The sequence below is a fragment of the Podarcis melisellensis genome (genome assembly GCF_964234715.1).
Source record: "Podarcis melisellensis genome assembly, chromosome: 2".
Lineage (NCBI taxonomy): Eukaryota > Metazoa > Chordata > Lepidosauria > Squamata > Lacertidae > Podarcis > Podarcis melisellensis.
This window is the reverse complement of record NC_138529.1, coordinates 52,229,049-52,250,539: the sequence shown is the minus strand read 5'-3', so window position 1 is coordinate 52,250,539 and position 21,491 is coordinate 52,229,049. Positions and strand designations below refer to the sequence as shown.

The window sequence follows — 21,491 nt, the reverse complement described above, 5'->3', positions numbered from 1 at the left end:
AAACCTTTCCCTTTTAAAATGTCGCTAGTTATTAACTTAACTGCCCCTTTGGAAGAAAGCTATATAGCACTTCCAGCAGTTGTAAGCTAAGGAAAATCTTGAGGGTTTGATTTTAAATAGTAATACAGTGGTACCTCGGGTTAGGTACTTAATTCGTTCCAGAGGTCTGTTCTTAACCTGAAACTGTTCTTAACCTGAAGCACCATTTTAGCTAATGGGGCCTCCTGCAGCCGTGCCGCCGCAGCACAATTTCTGTTCTCATCCTGAAGCAAAGTTTTTAACCCGAGGTGCTATTTCTGGGTTAGCAGAGTCTGTAACCTGAAGCGTATGTAACCTGAGGTACCACTGTACTAGAAAACTATAAGGAAATCTTATTTTTAAATTTTACCTTAAAAACTGAAACCTTTATTCAGCAGTTTCCAATGGCTGGTGGTTATGGGGGGGGGGGGGGACAAAGCAACACAATCCTATCCATGTCTGCTCAGAAGTCCTACTGAGTTCTATGTGGTGCGTATGATTGTAGGCTTAAATAGCCAACACACGCAAATAGTAGTTGTAATTGTTTTTTTGCCAAGCATAAAGCAACACTATAGATAACACACTGGGTAGAATATTTTATAGTGAGATTACTGGAACTGACAAGCAGCTTAGCAAGAACATGCCCCACTTGCTTCTCATAAAATGTTCCAGTAGCTCTGTCGGCACTGCCGGAACAGATAGGATGACAACGCCAGTCTCTTTCTTCCTTGGGACCTGATGGGGTGAATATCCTTGCTTCCACATTATGGGCTGCAAAAAGGCATCACAGCAGTCTCTCCCTACTAACAGTGGATCCTAGCCTGTGTTCCCATCTCTAGTTTTGTTCCATTTTTGGCCTGCTGTAGTTGGTCCTTATTTCCAGTAATTCCTTATTTCTTGAAACTTCTCTTGCTCTGGCTGTTTTATCTTAGAAAAGCAACATGCACTCATTCATGGAATGCTAGAATCTGATCTGATCGCTAAGAACTCTGCACACATTTGGCTCTCTGGTGCTGTTTAAAAACGTATATCACTCTAGTATTTCTCCCTTCCTTGACTGACTCACCCCAGTCTCTATTGTCCAAAGTCTCTGGCTTACTCCATAGCTCAGTATTTGGATAGGTATGCTGACAAAGGATTTTAGAGTTACACTGTGCTATTCTGGCCCTCTTTCCAGGTGTACCAGATTGAAATAATAAAATGAATATATAGTGGGATTTACTCTGGCAGTTAGTTCTAGTGAAAGATGAGGGAAACCAAGTTTATGGATATCTCTTTGACTGTTCATTGTTAAAGTGGCATCAGCATACATTGATGGCATCTTCCTAGTTCTGGAATAGACTTCCTCATCCAAGCTGACAGGAATTTCCTGAAAAACACTACAAGACCTCTCTATTCAATGCAGGGGGTAGGGCAGAGAGAAATCACTGGCTAGGAATAACAAAAGCAAGCAACATTTTACACACATTTTATTTTAACATAGATTCTATAATTCAAGTTATTAAGGTTTGTTTTTACGTTAATTGAATTTTTAAGACAGTGGTACCTCTGGTTGCGAATGGGATTCTTTCCAGAGGCCGATTCGCAACATGAAAAGAGTGCAACCCACAGTGGCGCATCTGCGCACGCGCGGGTTGCGATTCGCCGCTTCTGCACATGCGTGTGATGTCATTTTGCACATCTGCGCATGCACAAGCGGCAAAACCCAGAAGTAACCCTTTCCGGTACTTCTGGGTCACCGCGGGACATATCCTGAAAGAACGTAATATGAAGCAAACGTAACATGAGGTATGACTGTACTGTTACCCACTCTGAGGCTTCTGGGGGCAGGCAGCTACAAACTGGAATAAATTCCTGAAACACCTCCACCAACTGAAGCTATATTTACATCAGGACTGCCTACTGGATACCTTATTAGGGAACATTTATCAGATGCAGAGACAATTGGTTGGGCAAAGTAAGCAGGACCGCTGAATTAAAAGTTTCTCTCTTTGGGATGGTGAGGGGAGGCTCTATTCTACTCTTCTAATGTTGCGTGAACTTTCCTTCCATCTTTCACAAAACTTTTGAAAAGCCTTCCCTTTCAAACCAAATGTTTAACGCACCTCGATTTAAAATTGGTAGGAAACCCAGAGGTCAAATAAGCTAAGTGGGAACGAACACAACAGAGTGGGAGGCAGAAGATGGCACCAGACACTTGCTGCTGGGCTGGCTTCAGTTGTGGTTGTTCTTCATGTACCCATTGCATTTATAAATGTTGTGAGCTGCCAGTCAAACAGTGGTATATAAAGCCACTAAATGAATAAACATAAAACTGGAAGCTAGTTCTAGCTTAGGAGCTACTAGACACCTGTCTTCAGTTTAAGGTAATGGCCACAGCAATAGCATTTGTAATATAAATCTAGTTGTTCAAAGACTTGGTGACAATTCCTGTTGCAGTTAATCAGTTTTGTCCCACTCATTTCAACTGAGAATTAAGCATATGCTAAGGGCAGCAATCCTATAACCCAACTATAAGGTAAAGGTAAAGGGACCCTTGACCATTAGGTCCAGTCGTGGCCGACTCTGGGGTTGCGGCGCTCATCTCGCTTTATTGGCTGAGGGAGCCGGCGTACAGCTTCCGGGTCATGTGGCCAGCATGAATAAGCTGCTTCTGGCAAACCAGGTAAAGGTAAAGGGACCCCTGGCAGTTAAGTCCAGTCGCAAATGACTCTGGGGTTATGGCGCTCATCTCACTTTACTGGCCGAGGGAGCCAGCGTACAGCTGCCGGGTCATGTGGCCAGCAGGACTAAGCCGCTTCTGGCGAACCAGAGCAGCACACGGAAACACTGTTTACCTTCCTGCCAGAGCGGTACCTATTTATCTACTTGCACTTTGTGCTTTCGAAATGCTATGTTGGCAGGAGCAGGGACCGAGCGACGGGCGCTCACCCCATTGCAGGGATTCGAACCGCCGACCTTCTGATCGGCAAGCCCAAGGGGCACAGTAGTTTAACCCACAGCGCCACCCACGTCCCACCTATACCTGAGAGTAAAACCTATTGAGCTTAGTAGATTTTATTTCTGACTGCTGTACACATGCCTTACTTGCTTACTTCACCAAACCTTTATTAGGCATTACAGTGTACGCTTGCCTATAATTGCTCTGTAAATCTCTTTCATTGAAATACGTGGAATTTGTGTAGGAAAGCCTAGGCATGTTTATTCAGAAGTAAACCTCACTGACCTTCAGGTAAAAACTGCACTTTGGATGGTGTATGTCCTCAGGTCCTATTCTGCACTGTGTTCATAATGTGCTTTTTACCCTTGGAGAGGTCAGGCTCTTACTGAAAACAACTATAGCATATTTTTCTAAATCCCGGGTTTAATCTGACACGAAATTGATTTAATACTTACAGTTTATTTTCATGCTGTGGTTCAAGACATGTTATAGAAAATAAAATTATGACTGTTGATAAAACCTGCATGTAAAAAGCAATTTGGTATTATTAATGGCCATGATCCAGCCAAAGGAATGTCCTTGTATACTTGCATTGGGATCAATGGGAGAATTATGAATATGGGAATTGAAAGTGCTCGTTTCTGGATGTAATTTGGTTTGCTGTTGCTTTATCTCTAGATTTGCTTTATATTTTGTACAGTATTCTACTTTTATATCACCCTAAACCTACAGAAGTCCCACTGTTCTCAGTGGGGCTTAACTTGTCCTAGGAAAGCATTAAACACCATGTGCCTTTTTGATTACCTTTCATTTCGCTCCTTTGCATTTTGCACACACAAAAGCAAAAGAAGCACATTTTGTGCATTTAAGGATAACCTGAAAGCTATTTTAAGCTGCTGTGATAAAAACTTCAGAGGTATAAAAAGAGCTGAAAGTGAATCCATTTATTCCCTGTATTATCCTGGTATTATCTTAGGATACAGGAAACCCAGTCCTAGCCATGCTTATCCAAAATGAAGCCACAAAGGATTCAAAAGGACTTACTAACCAAATAGGTGATCACAAGCAAATCAAGTGATTACCATGTTGTATATCTCTTCTGGCATGAACAAAAGGCAAAGGCCAAACTCATAGGGCAGGACCGGGTGTTGGTGGTCTCTTTCCACCTCCATTTTCTGATTTAGATAATTCAGCAGTGTGGACACATAGAATATTACTTGTTTTAACAGATGCCATTTTTATATTACTGTAATAATGCAAAGACCAATAAGGGTATCATTATGTTCTCCATATCTACATGAATATGATATCTCCTCCAATCTGTTGGGCTGGTATATTCTTCTGAAAGTAAATTTTCCACTCATGCCATGGCTTGCGGAAGGGGAGTCATCATTATATGCCTTTAATTAGGTCTACAGAGATTGGTAAGAGCTGCCATCAAAGCCATGCAAACATGTCACTTCATAATTCAACCTGGTATCACTTTGCTTATAATATCTGAGTTTATAAATACCGGCTTAGCGAGTGAGATGAAAGAATTAAACAAAAGGTCCCCCCCCCCCTTATTAAGAAACCATCAGACGGCTAAGCTCTTCTTCCAGAATTCCCTTGGATTTCTATGGCACACGTTGCCTAACATATCGACTTGAAACATTTATTTCTCTAAACTATGGAATACACAGACTGCCAGTTTTCTGTTTGTCCTAAAGTCATTATATGAATCCTTCCATACATGAGCAACCACAATGACCTTGGTGTCTAACAGTCTCATCCAAATGACTCACCAAACTTCCTGAGCTTAAAAAAATCTAATAAATGTTTGGTTGATTCCAAATCTTTACTGGTAAACAAGAAAAACAATGCAGCAGGGATGAGGAACGTGTTACTCCCCAGCTGTTGCTGGACTACAGTATATCTCTCTGCACTAAAACAGATTAAAATTACTTCAATTTTCTAAGCATCTGGGTATGCTTGTCTAACCAAGAATGAACAATGTTTTTAGAGTGGATATGGCTAGAACGCAACATAAGATGATCATTCTGAAATATGGTTTGGGAACAAAACAGAATGTACTATTTGAAGAAAATTGGGTATCATTTTAAGGTCATTTTTGTTTTTAGGATCTGATTAAAGATGATGGAGTTGATTAGCGCTCCTGCTTTTAACAACTGAATTGATTAATCAATATAAACTAATTTACATAGTGCAGAACCTCAGTGAAGGTCTCATTTAAGAATTCTGAAAGAATGGGAAAGCTTCTCTTAAGCATAAGATAAATGGCTGCAAAAAAAGGGGGGGAAGAGGGTACCCGGGAGAAACATGGTAGCTCGGGCATGATGCAGGCCCAGCTCCGCTCACAGAGTCAGCGCATGCTGCTTGCATCCTTACTGGCCACCCTCTGGCCACCGTGAGCCATACTGCTTTTGGGAGCGGTGCGCTGGGCTCTGGGGTGCTTGGGGCTTGCACGCCACCTTGGGCTCTAGTGTGCCACCCCCAAAGATAAGCGCTGCCGAGAGCACCCCACCCTCGCCTCTCCTAGCTACACTACTGCAACACCTGTGCTCAGAGATCTGCAATGGTTGTTGATCTGCGAGCCACATAATATCCGTTCCACATTTGTAAGAACTTGGTCACTTCGTGTGGCAGCGGAACTCCCTGCCTAATTGAGAGCAAGCAGGCATCTTCACTGCACGATGTTAAAAACATGCTTGTTTAGACAAGCCTACCAAGCTGAGGTAGTTTTTATGTTTCAGAATGTTAACTTTTGTTAAATAAATAAATAAATGTGTGTTGGGGGATAGAGAAACCTGTGGCTTTTGCGTGGCTAGAATTCAGCCTACTGGTCAAAAATCCATCACATCCTTTGCCTCAATCACATTTGGCTTCTAGGCCTGCCCACTGACATGCACCTCCCCCTAATGTCATCAAGAAGGAACGCCGCCCTCGGGCTGAAAAAAGGTTCCCCACTATAAAAACAGTTTATTGGATTAGAATGATGCCCCATGTGACCCAAATAACCTGCTCAAACACTTAAAAAAAATTAAACACTTGGATAGCCGATATGGGGACAATTAGAGGCCGATCTATTGCCTATCATTTACTTCCATCTTCTAGTCATAAATTACCAAGCTAAACTAAAGTGGCTTTAGATGTAAAGATTAAAGACAACTCACTATTGGATTGTGCTCCTAGTTCTACTTATTGCTGCTTTAACATTTAATTAGCTGTAATTATATGCTATGGTCTGCTTGCATTCCTGTCTTGACAGCATCAATCTCTGCAATACTTAAACACTCATTTAAAGCTCTCATAGGGAGGGCTTCTACTCTCTGCTACATGGAAAAAACCAAAATCTACACTGGGGAAAAATCTCTAACACAGCTTGTAAGTTTTAGAACTTAGATTCTTCTTGCAAGCACCTTCTATTATGACTAAAGAAAATGTGATTCTCCCCCTTCTATCTTTATATAGTATGACAGTCTCAGTATTACTTCAATGGGTGTAGGGGGGGGTAGAGAGGAGCAGCTGCCCACCCCATAATCAATAAAAATACATAGCAAACTCAGTTTCTGCCCCTTCCAAACAAAAATCCTGACTGCCTCCATGATTACTTCCTGTACACTCTATATCAGTTATTAGAGTGTGGCATCAATGGCAATTCATAAAAATTTCTGACAGCAGATCATGCAAACTAGTAGTAGAGAAACTTGCCCCAGAATGGCAAAAGTTCCTAGCATTCTCCCAGGCTCCAGAATCCTGAACATTACTTTCCCTTCCAGTCTTCTCAAGTTGAAACCTTGGCAAAACAGATTGCATATACCTGATCTGCACAGCTAACCTCCCACCCTCTCCCCAATCTGTAAACAGATTTGCACGATATGTTTTCGATGGAAACCCGGCCTGCAAAGGAAGTAACTAAGGTGGGGGGGATCGTAGTCCTGCAGTCCAGAAGACCTTTCCGATGCTGTAATGTTTTGCACCATTCTCCTTGATAAATGGCTGACTCGCCGGGAATATCGGGCCGCCCCCCACCCAGGCCCCACCGATTCCTCAAATCTTGTTGCAAGGCAAGCTTGTTTTGCTGGCACACGCCACCCCCCCCCCTCGCCCCGGGCACGCACTGGCTGCAAAAGGCAATGTCAGCAGAGACAGGGAGGAAGGGGGAACGGAGCGGGGGGGGGCAGGCTCTCCTCCCACTTTCCCTCTTTCCCCTCCCCTCGGCTCTGATCCGCACCTGGCGTCCCACCCACCATCCCGCCGGCGCTCCTCTCCGACCTGTACCTTCCGTGTGGCAGCTGGAAGACAGGATGGTGTTGGGAGGTCTGAAGAGGTAAGGCAGGTAACGGGAGAAGCATTTCATCTTCCGGCGACAAATAGGAAGAAATGAGGGCTGAACGCAGCCTCCTCAATCCATGAGGAGGAGGGATCCTCAGGCTGGCCAGGGAGGCTACATGGTGGACGACGGCGCAGCGCGGCAGCCCTCCCGGCGGAGCTGCAGGGCGGCGGGAGCGAAAGCGCCTCGGCGGTGGCGGCGGCGGCCGGACCCCATTTTGCCATCAGCGCCCGCCAGAGCCGCCTCGCATTTCTGCCCGCGCCCAGCAGCGCCAACTCCGGAGCCCCCCGGCGAGCGGGCCGAGCGAGGCTCCTCATTGGCTGCAGCGCAGCGGAGCAGGATTTGCTGACTAAGACCCTCCCGCCTGTAAACACACGCGCGAGGCGACCGGAGAGCGTCTCGCGCCCCGCTCTGCTCAGCAGGGCGCGGGATCGCGTCCCGGACTCTGCGGAGAGCCCTGGGAATCAAAAGACGTTTCCTCCGCAGGGGAAGGGGGGGGGGACCTGTTACAGAAAGGGAAATTCCTCCGCACGTTTAAAGGTGCTTGGCTGGTCGAGAAGGAGCTGCCCGCCCTTCCCACCGCTCCCCTTATATTTTGGGGTGGTGGTGCTGGAATGGCTCATAGCACAACATGGCTACCGGTAGAAGTTGTTTAGATTTTCGGGAGGGAACTGGAGAATCTGAGTTCATGGATGTAAAGTAGGGCCTGTTTCCAAGTTAGGGCACAGAGGACTGCAACTGTGCAGCGCCGAGCCCCTGTATGTTTACTCAGAAGTAAGCCCTACAGTATTTCATGAGGTTTACTCCTAGGAAAGTGTCGCAGGACAGCTAACGAACAGTGCATATCTAACCATGCATGCTCAAAATTAAGTCCTGTGTGACTTGTTCCCTTTGAACCGGTGATACTTACCTTCCAGGTAACATGAATAGGGTTGGGCTTCAGGAGAGGGAAGAAACTTAAAATCAAGGGTCTACAGTAGACTTTGGTCAAATGTTATAACCAGCCTCCACCTTGTCTTTGTAGAAATGTACATAGGGATTGCAGTTTCAATTACTTTTAGCATCACAGTTTTGTGCTAATATTTACACAGCATAGAAGAGCGGGGGGGGGGGAATAATATTTAACCTCTATATGGTGCCTTTCTCACATCCATTGCATCCATTGCATATACAGTCGTACCTCGGAAGTCGAACAGAATCTGTTCCAGAAGTCCGTTCAACTTCCAAAACGTTTGGAAACCAAGGCACGGCTTCCGATTGGCTGCAGGAAGCTCCAGTTCCAAAGAACGTTTACAAACCAGAACACTCACTTCCGGGTTTGCGGCATTCGGGAGCCAGAACGTTTGAGTCGCAAGGCGTTTAACTTCCGAGGTACGACTGTATTTTCTTAAATAATCTTCACACCCAGGTGAGTCAGTGATATTACTTCCATAGTACATATGAGACAGTGGAAGCTGAAAGTTTGTTACTTGCTACTTAAGGAGGTTGAGGCAAGGGAATGACTGAATGTCTCCATGGTGTCGAAGGCTCACATTCTAAGCCACTGCACTAGATTGTTTTAAAGATATTCTAGAAAGGATTTTATTGCAATTACATTGGTTTATCCCTGGTATTTGCTCAGAAAGATCAATATGCCCATGGGACTTCTCTTCCTGGTTCTAATGGCTTTGGGGGTGATGTTGGGGTGAGGGGAGGCTATTCCCATCACAATGTGCCATAGTTGCAAACCTGCTTCTCCTTTCTCATTGCAGAAATTTAATATTTCAGAACCACGCATGCTAATTGCTTACATACAGTTAATATTGCATCCAGTTTGACCCTAAGGAACTTATCACCCTCTTGAATACTACAGTTCAGATCCAGGACATACTGGTTGAACATCTTCTGGGTTTTCTTGACACAAACAGGAATGTGCTTAGTAGCCGCGTGCATAAGTAGAAATGTGATTGAAAGAACAAGTATGCAATAAACCAAGTATTAATGCATCTTGAATTGGCACTTAGTACTTCACACAGATTATCTTAAATATTTTATATACACCTGGATATGAAATTATACTCATTTAATCTCTTTTTCCTTTTTTAGTACTACTCATAGCTTTGCCTCCAGCTTTCCTGACAAATAAATGTGTAATATCAATTCAAGGAAATTATCACTGCTTGAATCTCATTTGTTTAGCACTGTCAGCTTTGAAATTACCTACTGTATTTGATAAATGGAAAGTGCTGAGAAGGACTTCCCTAAGACATTGTTTATGCCATTGTTTGGGGGAAATTGCTTGAAATATCTCTTTGGAAACTGGATTAGAAGAGGAAGTAGTATTGAAAGAAAGCATAACGAAAAATATGTACATTTGTCTTCAAGAGTAATATGAATGAATAAATAAATAAATAAATAAATAAATAAATAAATAAAGGGTTGGTTTCCAAGACACTGGATCTCAATAATTGTTCCAGATCAATACTGAAATGGTTTGGGTTTAGCTTTAACCTGAAATATATGGGGGTGGTGGCATGGGCGTAGCCAGGATTTATGGGGGTTTTTTTGTTGGGGGGAGAACCTCAGTCAAGTATTTTTATTGATTTACTTGATTTAGGGGTGCAGCTGCCCCCTGCCCCCTTGGCTACACCCATGGTTTTTGGTCTACCCTAGAACACATTTATTGATTTAAATCTGCTCCCCTAAACATTGCCTGTCCTCTCCCTCCACCCCAAGCTACAGTATATATAATTGGTGGTTTAGTTTTCCCTTGGAGTAAATTCACTCTACTTTAAAATCATATTCACAAAAATAGCCATAGTCTCGTGGTAGCTGGCTCTTACTTAATTATTTAGGCTGAAATTGTAGGTTGCATTAACTAATAGCACTTTACTCTCTATGCAAACGGCAGAGTGCAAACTGTGAAAGCAATTAGCAAGCAGCATAAAAAGAAGCCAATGAAGTTGGGCTCACAGCCAAATCCAATGATATTGTAGAGTCAGATATCCAAGGTATCCAAGATTTTAAAGGCTTGATTCCCAGCTGTCAGTAATATGTTACAAAGTTGTATACATATACAGTATACAATAGCATCCAGAAATCACTAAAAAATGAAGGGTTGTCTGCTAACACAAGAGCCCTTACACTAGCAGATGGCAGAGTTTAAAAGTTGTGGAACAAAGGACCCCAATGCAACTGTTGGAATAGTGGAAGCTTGTTGCAGGTATCTTCAGAGAGCTTTTGAACCCTAAGCAGAATGGGACCCCATTTTGAGAAAGCAGGCTAGGATCTGACTCCAATGGAGGTGTGGCCGGATCCTTCAGAGCAGCAGCATGGGAGGAAAAATCTAATGCTAGCATCTGGACCAAACAGGCCTGAGTCCCTACCTTCGGATCCTGCCCTGCCTGAGGAATTAATCCCCTTCACTCAAAGAACTTGCATCTTCATGCCAACCCATCAATGTAGGCAACATGCCTGGAAGGATTTGTCAGAAAGAAGTGCTCAGTTTCCAAGCCAGGGGCTTGCCCCTTTATAGCCTTTGGAACTTTCCATGGTGCTGACTTGCCTCATGTGCCCAATATTAGGACAATAGAAATGCAATGGCTCAAACAACATAAAATCATCCCAGGATTCTCTGAGCTGTGGGTGAAATTGGGGGAAGGACCCATCCCCTAAACTCATAGCAAATGTGCAGAGTGAGGCCTCCCCTCCACCCTGGAAACTGAAAGTAGGAAATCAAAGACATCCAGTGGAAAACACAAAACAGCAGCAGGGGAATACAGTAGGGTCAAATACATCTGGCCTGGATCCCCAGTACTCTAGAAGGTGCATACCTAATCTTACTGTACTTAAAATAGTTTTATTTGTGCCCCAGTTGTCCAAACATGTCATGGAGCGCTGAATAGGTGTGCTAGCAGTAACAAGTACAATGAGTTCCCATAGTGCAATAGAGCTCCCCCTGTCTCCTCCCCCCCTGCACCCTTCAAGTCAGCTCTTGGGGATTGGAAGAACCCCCAGAACAGCACACAGAGGGAGATTATTAAGTCGGGCAAGCAGAAATGCCTGTGCTGATGGGAAAATGGCCTTACAGCAATGTTGAATTCCACCCAAAATTAATAGAGATGTATAGCCTGTGGTAAATGATATACATTGATTAACATTCTTGTCCTCCGTAATGCAAGTAGAAACTGTGTGCCAAAAAAGGTGGCCTTCCTCAAACTCCAGCAAGCCAGCAGTAAGAGAAACCTCATTTCAACTTCTAGCTCTCACCACTTTAGGCCTGCAACAGAGGAGATGAGAAGGGCCATTGTGACGAAAAAGTTGGTTTTGCTGGACCGGTTGGATCAACAAGTGTTCGTTCGTTCTTTCTTTCACTGCCAACAAATGGTTAATGAATGGCAGCCTCTGATTGGCTGTGGTTCCAGGAGGGAGAGTTTAAAAGGAGAGGATTTGAGAGACGGTTGGTTGGTTGGTTAGTTGAGAGGGTTGGTTGAAGTGGGTTGGAATTGAGGATGGGAGATAGGTAGGGAGACAAGTTGAAGTAGAAAGAGTTGGTTCTGGAAAAAACCAACTTCCACTCTGAGTGTATTGTGAAGGACAGAGTGTGGTGTCCTGTAGGAGGAATAGACCAGAATTTTACTGGGAAGCAGAGGCTGAGCCAGGAAGTAGGAGCTGGAAAGGAACAACCTACTTGGGACTCAAATCTAGTCTGGAGGGGAGAGATTCTTCTGAGGAAAAGAAGAATCTCCCAAACCCAGTGAAGGGAGGGGGTGTGGAGAGCCCTTTGCTCTATTGCTTAAGGTACCTCAGGAGCAGGATTGTTAAAGGGTGTGTATAACTGAAAGAAAGTATCACCGTATAAAGGAACCAAACCTATAACGCAAATACAACTGACAACAAATTAAAGTATAATCATATTGTATGCCTGAAATAACATAAGTTCAAGCCATTTGTGTTATATACTATCTTGCCTTAAATAAATCTTTTTTGTTTATTTAAAGAAAACCTGGCTGAGACTCTAACTGACTAAATATTCCCTCACAAAGTTCCCCCGCAGGATACTCTGGGCTAGAATTTTAAGAGGAAAGGAAAAGAAACCTTCGGATAAAGTGCTGTTCAGTGAGGTGGGGGCAATTTATCTAAGTGAGAGCGGGCCCAACAGCGAGAGAGAGAAAAGTGTCGTCGCATATTAATTGGTGGCAGCGCCATGATCCAAAGTTAAAACCCACACAGAAACATACCCAGAGATATAGAACAACCAGTTTAATAAATGTTAAATATTTGGGAAAAGTCAGACGCCCATGGCAGTATAAGTTCCTCAACTACGTTTATTCAACATTTGGGAGTGACAACAGCTCACTCATAGGAAAACAAGAATCAAACTGACTGGATGACACAATAATAATGTTGAGCATCAACTGACCATTGACAGTTGACCATTGAAAGTGCATGCACTTGCTTGCCATTAGAATGTTCATCTACCAACGCTTATACGATTGGTTAGAACACGCCTTGTAACATAAAATGTGCTAAACCCAATACATAACAATAAAGTAGTGAAGTTATTTTATTAAAAGGAGAAAAAAATTCTGTCAGAAAATAACCAGCAAGCGCCAAGCCAAAGAGACTCAGGATGACCCAGTGCTGGGAGCTGCTGCATCTGAGGAAAATCCTAATACAGTACTGAATTAGAGATGATGAGACTAAGATTAGAAATGGCTAAAGTTGAAGCAGAGAAAGAAAAACAAAAGACAGCTGACATTCAGATAGCACAGAAACAGACTGAGAGAGATATGGCAGAGAGAGAGAGAGCAGACTAGCTCATGAGGAAAAAAAGAAAGAAAGAGATGCCAGATTAGCCCAGGAATACAGAGAAAGAGAGGCCAAGATGGCCCTTGAAAAAGATATGTTTCTTTTAAAAATGGAGGAAATCAAGCTGAGAGCAGAACTGCCGCAACCCATGTTGGGGGGGTGGGGATTTTTCCTCAGGTAATATAAAGAGGTTTCCAAAGTATGTAAAAGGTGATGGTGTGCAGGCATTCCTATTTAGTTTTGAACGGACTTGTAAAGACTTAAACATTCCTGAGGGAAACTGGATGCTGTACTTGCGCCCTCAGATATGTGGAATTTTGAGTGAAATATACTCGGATCTCAGAGAGGATGAAACCTCTGATTACCTCACATTTAAAGAGAGAATGAAAGTGTGCTTTGGTCTGACCGCAGAACAAAGTCAAAGCCTTCCATGTCGTTGGTAGACTCCCCAATGTAGACTATGTGGTTGGTTTAAACTTGGAAGGTGGACATTGTGAAGTTTTCCAAGTAAACATGCTTAAACCTTATTATGAACAGGGCAGAGGGAAGGATAAGGCAATTGCGGATGCCCTGTCACAAAAGCTTTAGATAGATAAAGGGACAAACAGGTGGTGCCAGGATATATGTTTATTTGAGATGCAAAAGTTTGTAATGTGGTTTAAAGTGTATTTGAAAATTGAAACAAACCCCCAAAGTGTTTTTTAGTTCCTGCCCATTGCTGCGTGGAGGCTGGTGTATGCAACCTCGCTTATGCAATGAGGGGTGGGACATGTGACGGAAAAGTTGTTTTTGCTGGACTGGTTAGATTAACAAGTGTGTCCCCCCCTTCTTTCGCTGCCAGCAAATGGTTAATAAATGGCAGCCTCTGATTGGCTATGGTTCCAGGAAGGAGAGTTTAAAAGGAGAGGATTTGAGAGAGGGTTGGTTGAAGAGGTTTGGAATAGAGGTTGGGAGATAGGTAGGGAAACAGGTTAGGAGACAGGTTGAGGTAGAAAGAGTTAATGCAAGAAAGAGTTGGTTCTGGGGGAAAAACAACTTCCACTTCTGAGTGTATTGTGAAGGAAAGCCTCCCTTGCCCTGCAAATCATCTGGAATGTATACCCTTGTGGGATCTGGCTGGTAGAAACTTTCTCCATTTCAGGAGCATATATTTCACCCGTTGTTTAAAGGGCGGGGTGCAAAGACCAGAACAGTTCAAGTTTGTTCCAAAAACGGCAGGCGGCATATTCCGCTTTTATTGTGAGTAGACAGAAGGAGAGAGGGACATGATTTGACTGTAAAATGTCCCAGAACTACTAGGAACAAATAGATCATTGAGTGCTGCAATGCCCATCATTCCTGATCACTTTTTAGTACTCTCTCTTTTCCATATCTTATGATAAGAAATGCAATGAATTGTATACAGTGCAGTAGTTAATATGCTAATATAGTCAACATGAAGAAAAAGAAATATATTACCTCCCTCAAAAAAAAAAAGAATGTGAGGAGAAGGATTCCTGCATTTGCAGAAAGGTTCATGCTCCCATTTTAGTGACAGTTAATTAAGGCCTCCTTAAAACACCCTTTAAAAAAAGACACATCATTGCTACCTGTTTGCAGTATACCTTATCACCACAAGAAGAGCTGGAACAAAGTCATCATTGACTAAGCAGTTAGTGCAAGAAAACAAGTTCCTTTTCATTTCAAGAACAAAAGGAAAAGTAAACCCACCTTCTGTGACCCCTGTGTCAATAGTTCCTTTCACTTGACTGAAGCACCACAGCACATCTTGCATGAGGTTCTCAAATCCTGCAGATAGACACGTCGCCCCATCAAAAAAATGAGAGAGATAAAATGAGAAGGAGGTTCAAGGTTTTTTTTAATTAACAAATGCAGATCTATGCGTAGTCACTGCCTTGTTCTGAATAAAATGAAGGAAAAATGTGTACTCACCTGGAATCATTCTGCAATGCAAAGATATAACCTAGCTCCCTGGGAAAGTAGCAACATTATGCCCACATTGTGAATTGCCTTTCTGTCTGCTTTCTTCGTGCCATCTGAGGCTATTTCGAAAATGGTGCAATCGGAGTCAGCTCCCAATACATCATTGGCAGCATCATTGTGGAGTCAGGAGGCCAGCAGTCACATTCTTTATCACAGCCTCTCTTCATTGGAATACTAACGCAGACACAATAATTTCTGTTCCATCTTATATAAAAAAGTGCAACAAAATAATAGCTGAATTGTTGTTTTTAGAATAAAATCAATGTTTAGTCTTAGATTTAAAGGGGCTAGCTATCCCCTCTCTCTGCTGTATGCGACTCTTGCTTCTTCCTTTCCCCTCCCCTCTGTTGTGACACATATACACACACCACCACTGGTCTATTAGAGGCTATCATGTACAATAGCTAATAATTAAACCTCTATGTTCAAAGGCAATTCACATTGCTATTAGATGCTGGTGGCACATAGCAGGAAATAGTTGGCCACTACTGGAAAAAGGATTATCTTTGCTCTGATCCAGAAAGCTGATTCTTAAGTGCAATGAGTGTGATTCTTAAATGCAAGGAAAATATCAGTTCAAGTAACCAATTCATTACACATAAACAAGTGTTCATATAGCTTTTCATAAATCAATGTTTATAATGCTTTGGTTGACTGATCTATGGATTAATCTTTGGATTAAGTTGATTAAAAGTTGAAGCTGCTGCAATTTTTAATTTATTGATTAAAATTACTCAAATGCCATCCCCCTGTTTAATTATGACAACTGGACATGTTTCTGTCAGAAGTGAGCTACAGTATTTTCTTATCCTTTCTGAATGATTTAACTGTTTATGTAGTGATGATATTCCCTGTTGAATAGCCTCTGCCTTACAACTCACATTTGGCTGATTCGCAATGGATGAGGTCACCCTCCTGTTGTTTTGAAGGGAATATTACATAAATTATAAAGACTGGCTGCTAACCATAGGCCCTTCAAACTGGCATACTTAAACTCAGCAATTTACAGTTGCCAGGAATAGGCCAAAACTGGCATAAATACAATACTAATTCAAAACATCTTTAAACTGTTTCAGGAACATAATGGCCAGATGTTTTAGGATACTTTTTAAAAAGATACTTGTAAATCACAGTGTTTGTGAGGACTCCTCATCCTTGTCTGGCTGAAAATAGTTGTGAGAATGAACTCTGTTGGAATTATTACTCTAAACGCAGCATATTTTTTAATCAATATATGAGTATCAGCACCTCATTATTATTTTTGCCAAAAAACAAAAACAAAGCACTGCTTACAAATATTGTATTTGATGAACTTTTTTTCCTCTTTATTACACATTTTATAATATTTAAAGGTTTTTAAAAATCAGAGGGAGACAGCATGTCCCTTCTACTGGCTCCACATCTCTCCTGCAGTGACCACTCCACACTGGGTCATGATGTGACCATATGAAAGTGTCAGTACCTAAATTTACTTCTTTTACTTTTGAATCAGGGGACTTTGATTTTACCTTTGTTATTATAAAATGTAAACCACCTTGACTTGTTTTACAGAAAGGGTGGTACTTAAATGTAGCAAATAAATAAATGTCCTGGTCACCCCTTTCTAGTAAAATGATAGGATTGCCCTATTAGTAATTCATCAAATCACCAATAATGAGAAAAGGCATAGGCAGATCTTCTTGGCAATGTTATTCAAAATAACAGATTGCAATACCACACTTAAAATTTGAAATCTGCCATTATTATCTTCACTGTAGAAAATGTCATTTTAGAAAAACAAAATGTGCATGGATCCTTGGCATGATAAGTGTATGTGAAGTTCTTTCCCCTAAAATAATGGATAAACATTAATTATTTTCATTATGCTATTCTGAACCCTGTTTTCTCCCTTTATTGTCAATATGATTCCTCCTTGAACCGAGCTTGAGTGGTCCCAGACTATCAGTTTGGAAGCACAATTTGATCACTCAAAAATAAGGTAAATGTATCTGTGTATGGTTGCAGAGGAGGGCAACCAAGATGATCAAGGGTCTGGAAACCAAGTCTTATGAGGAACAGTTGAGGAAATTGGGTATGTCTAGCCTGGATAAGAAGAGACTGAGAGGAGATAAGATAACCAAGTTCAAATATCTCAAGGGCTGTCACGTGGAAGATGGAGCAAGCTTGTTTTCTCCTGCTCCAGAGGGTGGGTGCCAAGCTGGACTCTGATCTGAGTCACTGCAGCACAGTTTGGGGGAGAAGGGGAGATAAGCCGCCTCATCATACTGTTGGAAATCTGCCAGGTCAGAGGGATGTGCCTCAGCGCAGGCACCGGCAGATATTCCTTGGCGACCTCCCCGCTGCTACTCCCGGCAGATAAGCAGCTAGGTCTCGGCGATTCTTCCCAGAAGTGTGAGAAGAACACACCGTTCATCTCTCTCCCCTTTGGTGTCCCCCAGGGAGGGGAAAGAAGCAGACAGAAATCTATTTACATCTTTTATTCCTGTCTCTCATATCAGTACAGAGAAAACATGTCTGCACTCCATAGCAGTTAGAATTGACTCCACCCATGTACTTCCAGTACGGGTCATATGACACACTCACAGAGCTAACATCCGGTGCTCAGTACAGAGTGGACTGCCCCTTTGTTCCCTTGGCAACAGTCACAAACATCCTGTTTGGCTTTCCAGCCACAAGCAGCTGACTAAGCTGCTAGAGCCTTTGCTTGCAGCAGCTTTGGTGCTTTATAATAACACATACAACCATACATCTGGCAATTAAATTCCACCTCTTTATGTTATATCTATTAAAATTGTATATTTAATTATCGGTTTCTTCCCTTTCCAGACAAACCTAGAAATATATTTTTGCTATTCTTTGAAACATCTTGCTCTGCCTACTATTGGAGTGGTTTGAAATAAAATTAGGCAAAATATTCACTTTTATAACCAAAATTATTCCCATTAGAGAGTTTCATTCTTCCCCATAACTCAAGATTTATTCTTATATCTTTCCATGTCTTTACATAATTATCTTGAAATATATTGGAGTTTTTCGCTGTTAACCATATTTCCAGATACTTCACCTATTTCTCAGGGTCAAGGTCCCCCACTTTTAATCACCCTTCTCCTGCCCAGTGTGGCCGGCCACCTGCCTTGGGGCGGTATCCTGTTGGTCATCATGGCAGCCAGGAAGTCCTGAGCCACCCCAGAGCCAGCTGCCTTGGCACAGATTTCAAAGTCTGCCAGCACCAGCAGACAGGGAGTCCTCAATTCTGCCTGTAAGACCAGTTCCGTCAGCTCAGGCAGGGAGACTGCTGAGCAGAGAGGCCATGGAGGGCAAAGGAAACAGGAACCACCCCTCAAAAAGACCCCAACCCAAAATCTGTTCAGCCCTCTCCGCTTTTTGTAGCTGGAGTCAGTCTGGGCGCTGCCCTCCCAGACCAGGTGGGAAAAGGGCTGCCAGGAAGGGAGCAGGTCCTGCAGGACTCCCAGCAAGGAGACCTGGGAGGTGTGTCTTGGGCAAACATGGGACAAGGGAGTTCGCTGTCCCTAAGGTGTGGGGCTTATCTTCTTTCAGATTTTGCCGGAAGCAGGCCAGGTCTGGCTGAATTACTGTCTTCTGCAAAGGAAAAAGAATCTGGGTCAGATGACACTACGAACCCCACCATGGATGGGTGCAAGAGAGCACAGAAGCAGCCCCACGCCAGGCAGGACAGGTCTCCCTATGGCTTGGGCCCCAATCCCTTGCCCCAGAGGACTTCCCTGGGCCCTGCAGCCTCCTGGGAAGAGGTGGAAGGACAACACCAGGAAAGGGGGCAGAAGAAGTCTCTGGCCTCATCCTGGCACCCAGGGACGCACACTGCATCTTCTGCATTAAAAGTCGCTGGGGAGTGTGCTCTTGGGGGGATGGAAGTAACCAAAGAAATGAATACAAGAAGGCAAGATACTTACTCTGAGGTGGGGGAATCTTTGTGAAACGGCCAACAGTAGAGAAATGCTGCTAGCTGCTAGTTTCCTTTCCTCCTCACTTCCCCAAAGGGCATAATATGGGAGGTCCTGCGGGAGGAAAGAGTGCCTCAGAGTCAGGGACCAGTCTGGGCCAAAGTGGCCCTCCGCTGCCCCCATCACAGAGTCCCTGGCACTCCCAAATCATGAGGGTTGCCAGTTTTGGTCTTGGGCCAAATTGGGGGCCAAACGGGACAGGGGACTCCATGCCCCAGAAATGGGACAATCCATTGGATAAGGGACGGGGGCCAACCCTAAAACCACTCCTGATGCCATCAGGATACTTACAGTGAGCAGCTGGAGGAGGGTGCCAGCAATAGGGGCTTCCAGAAGGAGACCCCCCAGCAGTCTCTGGAAGTGCTGCTTCAGTTCCTGTGGGAAAAGAGAGGAGAGAGGTTGAGTGCTGGGTTAAATCTTGCAAGGGTGTGAGAAGAAGAAAGAGCTGTGCAAAGGGATGTCAAAGCAGAGGACATACATCTTTGACCTCCTCCTTTTCTGCACCCCAAGAACAGCCTCCATTGTCATATGCAGGATAGCACTGATCATATCGCAGCTGAAATGGGGTCTCATGAAGCTGGAGAGAGAAAGGGAAGCAGTAAGACGCTGCCTCCTCCAAGTCTCCCTTGCCCCTTTCTCCCTCCTGCCTGCTCTTGCCCACCCAGAGCTCCCCCTGGAGTTCTGCCCCCCACCCCGCAACCCCACCCACTCCAAAGACCCCACTCACCTCAGCTAGAGGAGGGCCTCCAAGGCCAGGGCCAGGCTCAGGGGGTGATCCCTGAAGCGCTCCAAGTGGCCAAAAATGTCCTGGAAGAGAGCAGAGGAGGAAAGTCAGCTCCTTCCAGGGGTCTACGGAGGATGGCTTCAACCCCAAACGCCAGGGGATTGGCAACCCCTGTCCTAAGCCAGAAGGGTCCTCCTCTCTGGCAGATGCACAAGCCCTTTCACAAAGCCCTTCCCTTCCCATGGGGGTCCCTCACACCACCCATTACTCACCATAATGGCTCCTGCTTACTCACCATGATGGCTTGGGCCATCTCCTGCTTGGAGCACTTCAGGGTGTGGAGCCCCCTGAGCCGAGCTGCCTGGCAGTTCTGGATGACCTCCAGGAGGTACAGCTGATCTTCCTCCAGCAGCTGAAATGCAAAAGTCAGGCTGTCAGTTCCTCATGGGGGGAGGGCTCCTCCGCATCTGAGAGTGCAGAGCGCAGAGTGAAGGGCAAAGAGCTCGGACAGCAGGGGGCAAGTCTGAGGGATCTACTCCCTGCTCTCGTTTTATCCAATACTCACCCCTAGGGAAGGGATGTGGAACCCCAGCACATCCCTAAGCCCCTGGCAAGGCTATTCCAATAGTTTTCTCCTGGATTCCAAGTCCTACTACAGGTGAAGGGACACCCCAGCCCCCCCGCTTCCTCCATCAGACCCCACAAAATGGCTTGGTCGTGGGGGGGGGGTTTCCAGACTGTGGCCCAAAAGGACCTTGGGTCAGATCCAGCCATCTGGCTCTGTGCATCTTTTGACTAGCTGCCCTCCAAGCCCATTCCTGCCCTCCTCTGTCCCAGAAAGGAAGGCCATTTGCTCACCTGACACCATGGGCTTCTCCAGGCCTTATAGGGGGGCCACCCTGTTGCTGCAGCTGATCAGGCATCTAAGCACCTGAACCTCGAAGTGACGAGCAGAGAGAGCAACTCAGAAGCCAGCAGCCCCAACTCTTGGGGGGTGTTTGTGTGTGAGGAGGGGCATCTGGCCCAATTCCTTCCATCTCTCTGCAGTTCAGTGACCTGAAAGGGCATCACCAGAGCTGGATAGAGGCAGCCCAGAGCACGAAGGGCTGGCAGAGAGAGTAAGGAGGCCCCAAGTGCTATGGGTTCAAGAGCTCAGCCCAAAGGAAAGAGAGGCATTGCCAGCTGTTAAAGGGCTGCTCTGCCTCATCTTCTTAGGACAGCCCTGCCCTTCCTAAAGAGGGAGGAGACCCCTAGGAGGGTCCTCTAAGCATCAAGGCATCCCAGAAAAGGAAAAGAACATGAAGAAGGTGCTGGAGCCTTCCTTGGAGCCAAAGAGACCCCCCAGAAAGGGGGAGATGGCTGATGTCGTAGGGCAGCTGGAGAGATGCAAAGTGGAGCCAGGCAGAGGTGTAATGGTTGGAGGGCTGGACTAGGAGGACCTGGGAGAGCAGGGTTCGAATCCCCACTCAGCCATGAAGCTCCCTGGTGGACCTTCGGCCAGCCTAGCCTACTTTACAGGACTGCTGTGAAGATAACAATTGGTGGCAGGGAGAACCATTAAGGCCACCTTGAGCTGCTGGGAGGAAAGTGGGCTAGGAATGTCCTAGTAAATGAGAGGGGAGAGAAAAGGGGAAGACGGGGAAAGAGTGGAGGAGTTGAGCTCTCTGGAGAAGACTGACTGGGTCAATTTCCAGAGAGCTAAGGCTGTGCCGGGACCCC

The 21,491-nt window shown here is 44.6% G+C and overlaps 1 protein-coding gene and 1 long non-coding RNA gene across 4 annotated transcripts in view; both read right to left on the bottom strand.

The window, feature by feature from the left end:
* Positions 1 to 20,655, bottom strand: part of PPP2R2B (protein phosphatase 2 regulatory subunit Bbeta) — a 252,239-nt gene extending 231,584 nt beyond the window's left edge. Inside the window, exons 1-7 of one of the 3 annotated variants that reach the window (XM_081900121.1) lie at positions 20,631 to 20,655; positions 20,068 to 20,184; positions 19,776 to 19,855; positions 19,340 to 19,423; positions 18,998 to 19,102; positions 18,616 to 18,665; positions 14,793 to 14,872 (exon numbers count right to left, since the gene is read on the bottom strand). In XM_081900121.1, coding sequence (XP_081756247.1) covers positions 14,793 to 14,872; positions 18,616 to 18,665; positions 18,998 to 19,102; positions 19,340 to 19,423; positions 19,776 to 19,855; positions 20,068 to 20,184; positions 20,631 to 20,640 — 526 coding nt within the window. In that variant the 5' untranslated portion in view covers positions 20,641 to 20,655. Of the gene's footprint in view, positions 1 to 7,240; positions 7,551 to 14,792; positions 14,873 to 15,014; positions 16,283 to 18,615; positions 18,666 to 18,997; positions 19,103 to 19,339; positions 19,424 to 19,775; positions 19,856 to 20,067; positions 20,185 to 20,630 lie in introns of those variants that run through there. The other 2 variants (XM_081900122.1, XM_081900124.1) reach the window with 2 other exon arrangements.
* LOC309363738 lies at positions 1,254 to 7,229 on the bottom strand. Its single transcript, XR_014165565.1, has 3 exons — positions 6,133 to 7,229; positions 3,245 to 3,344; positions 1,254 to 1,449 (listed from the first exon to the last, which is right to left on the bottom strand). It is a non-coding gene; the product is annotated as an uncharacterized lncRNA (long non-coding RNA).
* Positions 20,656 to 21,491: the final 836 nt, after the last annotated feature.